This window comes from Muscardinus avellanarius, assembly GCF_963383645.1.
Source record: "Muscardinus avellanarius genome assembly, chromosome: X".
Classification (NCBI taxonomy): Eukaryota; Metazoa; Chordata; class Mammalia; order Rodentia; family Gliridae; genus Muscardinus; species Muscardinus avellanarius.
In genome coordinates this window covers 66,437,639-66,447,001 of record NC_137792.1, presented here as the reverse complement: position 1 = coordinate 66,447,001, position 9,363 = coordinate 66,437,639, and the positions used below count along the sequence as shown (strand labels likewise).

Here is a 9,363-nt window from a genome sequence, read left to right as displayed (position 1 = left end):
ACTGCACTTGCAAGTACTGAAATGTCAGTGGTAGAGAGTTGAGTAGAGCGAAAGATGTTAAAGAAAAACAAGCAGTACAGTATGTTAAAGGTGGCAGGAGACACATGTTAAAATTACAAGTTTTATCTCATCAAGAGGGGCAGGATCTGGGAGCAGGCTACACACCTATAATCCCAGTTATTGGGAGGCTTAGAAAGGAAGATTGTAGGTTTCAGGCCAGCCCTAGCAACTTAGCAACTTAGCTTAGTAAAATAAATAAATAAATAATGATCTGGGAATGTAGCTCAGAGGGAGCATGCTCCTCAGTTCAATCCCTTCACTACAATGAATAAAAAAGAGGGCCAGGGGAAGCTTCCCTTAGGAAGCAGTACTGGGGACGAGTTCTGAAAGATGAATCAGAGTGAATTATTAGAAAAGGAAGTAAAAGAGGTACATTTGCAAATGCACTGTGCCAGAAAAAGAGTGGCAAATTGGAGAAACCAAATGAAAATAAGGGAGGCTTAGAGAGGTTTGGACCTTTGTAGGCCAAGTTAAGAACATTGGGAGGCTGAGACAGGATTTCAGGTTGGAGGTAAACCTCAGCAGCTATAGTAAGACCCCGAGAAATTTAGCAATACCCTGTTTTAAATTAAAAAATAAAATGGGTTTGGGGTGTAGCTTGGAGGTAGAATGCCTTTGGGTTAAATCCCCAGTAACACACACACACACACACACACACACACACACACACACACACACACGACAAATTACTGAAGAGTTTCTAGCCAGGGAGTGGCAAAAGAGTGAAACCATCACTCTGGCTGTAGTGTGAGGAATAGATTGGAGAGGCACACAGGTGAAAGAAAGCAGCAAGACAATTAGGAGGCTGATACAGAGATCCAAGCAAGAAAAGATGGTGGCTTGAGGCAGTGTGGTAATATAGCAGATGAAGAAAAACTACTTTGAGAAATGTTTTGATAATTGGCTACACAGGGCTTGATAATGCGTATGATATGGAGAACGAGGGTAAAAGAGGCATCAAGGACAATTCATTCCTTCAACAAAAATATTGCACATCTATTATGTGACAAGAAGCTTTGCATTAGACACTGAACATTCAGACACAGCATTTACTTTTAAAGAGTTTCTGTCACATCCAGACAGATGTGATCATGACCAATCTCTAGGCACTGTGGCTGTGTAATGTCACGCAGCTCATGGTGTCATAGGGTACAGCACCCACCGTGGAAGCATGCAAAAGGAGGATCTGTTCAGAATGGTAACTCTTGGAGGAGGTGACCCTTGAGCTGAGATGGGGTATTTTCTTGTTTTTGAATATTAGTAAGGCTTCCTTGAATCTAAAAAAGAGGGATAGGGGATTGCTTTGTAGACAGAAGAAACTTCATTTCCATGTGAAATGTTCAGTGGTTAGGAAGGGCAGGGGGGAGGTAGCTGGGAATAAGGCTAAAAGTGACTTAAGCAGGGCTAGATTATGAATAGTCTTTTTAAAAGTCTATTTTCTCATCTCTAAAATGAATAGAAAATAGATCAAAGAACATGTCCTGTATGGGCTGCAGTTTTTGAAATTATATATCCAGGGCCATTGGAATAGAACAAAATTAAATATTCATTAGAAAATACAACCCACTTTTACCCTGAAGCTCTAAATAATCCTACTCTCAAATACTTTTTTAACTGTGTAAAGATCAGAAAATATTATTTTGCTTTTTGAATAAATGGCTTTTCAAATTTGAGTAGTGTGTATAAAGACAAAATGTATCTGTCAACTCTTTTTAAAATAAATTTTCCCCCTAGTAATGGATAGAGACAAATATCTTACAAACAGTATTTGAGATGTAGTTTGAAAATTAATTTGAACATTAATATTCATATGATATGAAAACCAATTCCTTTTTGCTTTAACATAGATTTATATGATTTTACTTTATTTGGAAGTTCACATAACTGGCACGTTAGAAATTGTTTCACTCAGATTCCAGGTAAAATTTTTTATATATATTTTTATTGGTGCATTGTAGTCAAACATCACAATGGAATATAAGACTTGTGAGGATATACAAGCACACATCATCCAATTAGCCTTTATACTATCCTCATGGCATTCCCTCTCCCTCCCTCAATCCCATGCCTTATTTGTTGATTAACTTTGATATATTTGTTTACGAACATCATGTGTTTTATAGAGATTCCATCTTCCCCCATCCCCTCCCCTCTGATTGGTCACCTTAATTACTCCTCCATAGGGCCCCTTCTTCAACTAGACCTCCTCCTATTACCCATTTCTTCCTAGTTTTTGCATATTAGGGAAAGCATCTGATTTTTTATTTTCTGTGATATATCTCTGTGTATGCCGAATTGCAAGTTCCGATCCCACTCCTGAAGGCCCTGGCACCAGCCTGGCCACCCGGCAGACTCTGATCCCAGCCTCACTGGCTCCAGCACCGGCCTTGCCACATGGCAGGCCTCGATCCTGGACTCGCTGGCCCTCGTACTGGCCTCACCCCTCGGCAGGCTCCAATCCCGCCCTCGGAGGCCTCAGAAATGGTCTTGCCTCATGGCAGGCCCCGATCCTGGCCTCGCTGGCCCCGGCTCCAGCCTTACCACTCGAAAGGCTCAGATCCTGGTCTTGAAGGCTCCAACACCAGCCTTACCTCAAGGCAGTCTTCAATCCCGGCCTCACTGGTCCCAGCACTGGCCTAACCCCTCAGCAGGCTCTGATCCTGGCCCCGGAGGCCCAAGCACCAGCCTTGCCTCATGGCAGGCTCTGATCCGGGCCTCACTAGCTCTGGCATCGGCCACACCCCTCGGTGGGCTCCAATCCTGGCCTTGGACGGAGGCCCCAGGATCGGGCTTGCCTCACGGCAGGCTCCAATCCCAGCCTCCCTGGCTCCAGCGCCGGCCTAGTCTCCCGGCAGGCTCCTATGCTGGCCTCAGAGTCCCCAGCACCAGCCTTGCTGTGCATTGGGCTCTGGTCTCTGTCACTATGAGCAGGTCCTCTACAGATCTTCCTTTCTTCCTTTCTTTCTTTCTTTCCTTCTTTCTTTCTTTCTCTCTCTCTTTCTTCTTTCTTTCTTTCTTTCTTTCTTTCTTTCTTTCTTTCTTTCTTTCTTTCTTTCTTTGTATTTGGTGGTACTGGGGTTCCTGGAAACCCCTCTATCTCCAGGCTATACTCCCGGAGACCTATCTCTCTTTTTTATACATATTTTTATTTGGAAACAGGGTCTCTTAAGCCAGCGAGGCTGGCCTTGAACCAGCATGATCCTCCTGTCTCCGTCTCCCAAGTGCTGGGATTATAAGTGTGCACCACCACACCTGGCATTCTTTCTTCTCTTTTATATGAGAAAGCAATACATGTCTTTTGCAAAAGCTGGGACCCAAATACCTAGTGGCAATAAATTTTGTCTTCCCTCCAAAGGTAGAGGTCCATAGATTCTCTTCAGAAAGCAGGTTCTGCTGTTCCATGTGCACCCTGGCCTCCCACTCTGCACAAAGGAGCACAGTGGACCCGAGGGCTGATGACTCCCAGAACACTCAACATGTAGGCCAATCACAGCTATGCAGGGCTCCATCTGATACCCCCAAACCCTTTTGCCACTTAGAATATTGTCCAGACTTCTTGAGCATGTGTGGCAGGTGCAGTCAGTCTACTTTTGGGGAGATTTCCTCAAAAGCTCAAGGTGGACTGGACTGGATCTGTCTGCCCCTTCAAATTCTACCTCTGGGGCAATTTCTTCAGAAGATCAATGTGGGTTGAATCAGATCTCTGCTTTTCCAAAATAATAGCCTCCACCTCTTCCTCCAGCACTAGCGCCCATGCCTCTGTGCTGCCCTGCTGCCGCTCCGCTGGTGCCACCTGCTGCACCGCCGGCACTTCCTTCCTCCTGATTCTCTGCTGAGCAACTTCCTTACATGATATGATGTCCAGAATTCTTAAGCATGTGCGGCAAGGGCAGTTCCCCTTTGTGGGTTTTTTACCCCCAAAAGTTCCAGGTGAATTGGATAGAGTTTGTTGGCATCTCTTGAGTCCTGGCTGCCACCGTCGCCATCTCGGCCCCTCTCCAGTATTTTTTTTTAATGAGAAGACAGTATGTATGTTTAAAGAGGTTGTGAGATCGAGCACTCAACAGCAATGAATTTTATCTCCCTTCTAAAAGCTGAGGCCACAGCCTCACCGCGTAGAGCAGGGTCTGTTGTTCTGGGTGGTGCACTGCAGCCCCTGGCACAGCACGGTGAAGCGCGGCGGCCGGGTACACTTAGGTCCCAGGACACGCGGCTCGGCTCCCTGCCCAGCAGTGCTCAGATCCCTCCACCACGCCTGGCTCATTTTTCTTACAAGGTGTGTTGTTACGAGTCCCCAGCATGCGCGTCTAAAGTGGTCTTTTCTCTAATCCCTTCTGGAATGTTCTTCCAAAAATCATTTTTCTTGCGTGGCAGGAGCCTCCTTGTCCTGTTGCTTCTAATTCCGCCATTATCAACTCTCTCTCCTATATTCCAGTCACGGCTGGAAGTGTCTCCTTAAGTTGTCACAATCTGATATTAAACCAAAATCTGGTGTCCAGGGCTTCCCCGAGGAATGCTTGTCCTTTTCAGTGGCCGGAATCGCCACTGTGACCGTGGCCACTGCCATCTCCCTCGGGAATCCCCCAGGTAAAATTTTGATTAAAAGTGTACATATTAGATGCATTTAAAAGCCCAATTCCTTGTTTTAGATTTGTCCTTGCTGTTGTTTTTATTGTAGCCAGGGATAGCATGAGGACCAGTGAAGTTCTTGGCTCACACACAGTGTTTGTGGGATATACCCAAACTGAATAATCAATATAATGTTTTAATGTAGCATTTTAGAAATAAAATTTGATGCAAAAATGCATGAAGTGCAAATATCTAACATTTAAATATAGACTAGATCTGATCCTTGGAGGGCCCTGTCTCATTCTCCTCACTCTAACCCCAGCTCTGATCCTTCAGTCTGTAGGGCCTTTTTTTTTTTTTTTTTGGTGCTGGAGATTGAATCCAGGGGCATTCTGTTTCTGAGCTGCACATCCAGGCCTATTTAATTTTTTTTTTTTTGAAATAAGGTCTTGAGAGCCTCGCTAAATCAATCTTCCTTTCTTCCTTCCTTCCTTTTTTTGCAGTACTTAGGATTGAACCCGGAGGCATTCTACTTATGAGCTACACTCCCAGCCCTATATTGTTCTTTATTTTGAAACAGGGTCTCACTAAGTTGTGGAGGGCCTCACAAGTTGCTGAGGTTGGCTTTGAACCTGGGATTATAAGCATGTGCCACCAGTTCTGTCTCTGCAGGGCCAACTTTATCTTTGCTTACTTTAAAAAGTAGAGTGGCAGAGTCCAAGGACTCAGCTGGATACTTCTTCCTTTTTTTTACTTTAAAAATAAGTTTATTATAACTAAGGAAGATAAAATCTGACATGTTTTCAAACACTTTTTCAAAAAAAAGTAAAACCCTCCCCTCTTCCCTTCCCCGTAAGATATAGAATAACTTGGACAGAGAAGCAAAACAGACCTAAACATGAAATTCTCATTCACTGGTTGGTCTTAAAAGGCTCCCACATGTTCTATTCTAAGTCAAGGCCCATTAAATTAAGAAGTCAACAAACCATTTGACACTTTTTAAAATGTAACTTACTTTCTACTGGCTTCATGATGCTCATTCAAAATGCTGAGGGACAAGAACAGCCAACAGAAGACTCATGTGACAGGTTCAAAGTGCATGGATCTACGGAACCATGACACTTATACAAACACTAGGCGTGGAATTAAACACTGACTGTGAGCTGGATACTTCTGAAAAGACTTACATCTCCAAGAAGCCTAGAAATCTCCCAAGGGCATCTGCCCTGGGGCATTCTTCCTGAAATCCTTTATTTATTTATTTATTTATTTATTTATTTATTTATTCATTTGTGGTAGTGGGGGTGGAACCCAGAGGCTTTCTATCTCTGGGCTACACCCCCAGTGATATTTATTTTTATTTTTTATTTGGAAACAAGATTTCACTAAGTTATCGAGAGCCTTGCTAAATTGTTGAGGCTGTCCTCCAATCTGCAATACTATTACTGTCTCTGCCTCTCATGTACTGGGATTACAGACATGTACCACCACGCCTGTCTCTGCAATCCCTCTTTCATGACTTTTGTGAAGAATGCCTGTGCTGATTTCTCTCTTTTTAACACTCCAGAGTTGAACCTTTTTTTTTTTTTTTGCAGTATTCAGGATTGAACTTTTTCCTTTTTTTTCTTTTCTTTTCCTCTCTTCTCTTTTCTTCTCTCCTCTCCTCACTTCCTCCCCCTTTCTTCCTTTTTTGTATGATATTGGGGATTAAACCCTCAGCCCTATTTTATTTTTTATTTTGAAATAGGATGTCACTAGGTTGATGAGAGTCTCACTACTTGCTGAGGCTGTCCTACAACCTGCAATCCTATCTCAGCCTTCAGTGTACTGGGATTGCAGCTGTGCACCAACACACTGGGCTTCCCTCACCACTTTTCTAATGTCCCATGTTATATCTAGATTGTATTGATCTTAGTGTCTGTCCAGCACCATTCCCAAGGAACAGGTAGTACCCAAGCCGTCCTCAGCACTTTCATGCAGCAAATTTGTGCTCTTGCCTTCTTCCAGGTGAGACAATGCTTTATGTCTCTCCACTGCCCTCTTCTGGTCCTCAGTTGACAGTGCAATTCCATCTAGTGCCTTCGAGTTTTTCATTTCCCAGTGGGTATTTTTAATTAAAAAATAATAATGCATGTACTTTAAGAAAATTTCAAATTACACAGAGTTATTTCAGATTCCTCTATCCCCTGAGTTCTTCTTACCTCATGAAATGGCGTTAAATATTCCTTTCTTACAGTCAGACAAAATGTGTGAAATTTTCATTTTATTTTTAATTGCATTTTAAAATTGCATAAAATATATTGATCTGTTCTCATTATGAAAAATACAAAACATACAGACATACAAAGAATAAAAAATTATAGATTCCTTTTCTTTTATGCCTCACTTTATTTTCATTCTGGAGACAATGACTCAAAAGTTTGACATACATCTCTCACATTTCTTTTTTTTATGGCAGTACTGGGGATGGAACCCAGGGGCATTCTACCTCTGAGCTACACATCCAGCCCTATTTTTTATTCTTTATTTTTTTAAACAGGGTATCACTGAGTTGCAAAGGGCCTCCCTAAGTAACTGAGGCTGTCCGCGAACCGTGATCCTCCTGCCTCAACCTCCCAAATGCTGAAATTACAAGCGTAAGCCACCATGCCCGGCTCTCTCACATATCTTTCTCCACTCTTACATGCATATCTACTAAATGAGGAACACAGACAGATACTACATATAAATGGGATCATAGTATTATTTTCAGGGTTTAAAAAATCACACACAGCTGGGCATAGTGGTGCACACCTGCAATCCCAATAATTGGGAGGCTAAAACAGGGGAATCACAAGTTGGTGTCCAGCCTCAGCAACTTAGTATGGCCCTCGGCAACTTAGTAAGTCCCTGTTTCAAAATAAAATAGGGCTACTGCTGTGTTTGGACCTGCCATCTGGGCTGAGATGACCCAAGCTCCTGGTGGAGGCAGAGGAGCCGAGCCATGGCCATTATGTTTTACAAGTCATGAAGCATGTGGAGCCTCAAGTAAAACAAGTTTTTCAAAGTCTATCCAAATCTGCCTTCAGTGGTGGCTATTACAGAGGTGAGTTCGAACCCAAAATGACAAAATGGGAAGCAGCATTAATATTAGGTGTAAGCCCTACTGCCAATAAAGGAAAAATAAGAGATGTTCATCAACGAATTATGCTATTAAACCACCCAGAAAAAGGAGGATCTCCTTATATAACAGCCAAAATCAATGAAGCTAAAGATTTGCTAGAAGGTCAAGCTAAACAATGAAGTAAAATGTATGACAAATTTCAAGTTCATATTAGTTTATGCATATGAGTACCAACTTTTTATAATAAAATTGCCGTGGAGCTAGAAAAAAATAAAAAATAAAATGGTGGTGAAGCTCGGAGGTAGAATGCCTCTGGGTTCAATCTCCAGCAACACACACACACACACACACACACACACACACACATCACACAACTATTTGTACACTAGCATTCAAAGCAGTGTCATTCAAAATAGCCAAAAGTTGGAAACAACCCAAATATCCATTTGGTGGATGAATGGATAACCAGAATGTGATGTATACTTCCAGTGGAATATTATTCAGCCCTCAAAAGAAAAAGAATTTCAAAATATACTACAATATTGTGAAACTTGAAGACATTGTGCTAAGAAATAAGCCATATACTCTATAATTCCACTTATGTCAGATACCTAGCGTGGTTAGGCCGAATGTAGAATGGTGGTTGCCAGGGACTTAGCAGAATGAGAAATGTGAAGTTACTGCTTAATGGGCAAAGTTTCAGTTCAAGATGATGGAACAGTTTTGGAGATGGTTGTGAAACACATTGCCTTTAATATTAAGGACATCTTCCTCATACTGAGAATTAAAACGCCAAATTGTTTTAACTTGGAATTCCTTATTCTGCATTTCCTCATATTGAGAAGAAAGGCTGAAGGGTTTCCCCCCCCCCTTGTGTAATGGATACTATGAAATCTGAGACTGAAAGGTTCTCTAGATATCTGAATTTGCAGATATATATTTCTTGGCTTTTGCCCACTGTGAGCCCTCTTGACTTATAAAAGCTTTCTTAGAGTTCTCTGAAGGTAGCAATGTTTTCTTGTGTGGTACTGGAGATGAAACCCAGAGGTGTTTTACCACTCCCAGCCCTTTTTCACTTTATATTGTGAAACAGGATCTTGCTATGTTATAGAGGCTACGTGGAACCTGCAATTCTCCTGTCTCAGCCTCTCAAATACTGGGATTAGAGGTATGTGCCACTATGCCCAGCTAGCACCAATGTACTTAATGACGTTACAAGCTCAAGTCAGGGATTGAAGGGAATTTGAGGATGGGTGCCTGAAAGGGCAACAAAAGAGTCCAAGAAATGAATGCAAGCAGCTGCTAATCAAATTGTATTTACCTTTATGAAACAAAAATTATAGGAAATATAGGGATACATGGGTACATACATAGCAGTACACAGCTTTTAGCACAAGACAAATCAAATGGACACAAAATTATTAAGAAGATAGTGAATATAAAAAACATAATTGATGGGGTTGATCATATTTGATCCCTGAGTTCAACCTCCAATACCACAAACAAGCTAAATAAATATAATTGTCAGAATGTTAAATTTTGGCCAAACTAGTGAGGATAAAATGGAGTTTGTCAGATTGTTATGTCTTCAAATTTTAGTGGCATTAAGTTATATCACTTGAGGGGACAGA

General features: G+C 42.0%; 1 protein-coding gene across 1 annotated transcript; it reads left to right on the top strand.

Annotated features, from left to right (window-relative positions):
• Positions 1-7,635: 7,635 nt before the first annotated feature.
• On the top strand, positions 7,636-7,911 carry LOC308278933 (mitochondrial import inner membrane translocase subunit TIM14-like; the record flags this gene model as incomplete). The annotated part of the gene is made up of 1 exon (XM_080718929.1): positions 7,636-7,911. One exon carries the CDS (start codon positions 7,636-7,638, stop codon positions 7,909-7,911), a length of 276 nt encoding a protein of 91 aa, XP_080575055.1.
• Between the last annotated feature and the right edge of the window lie 1,452 nt (positions 7,912-9,363).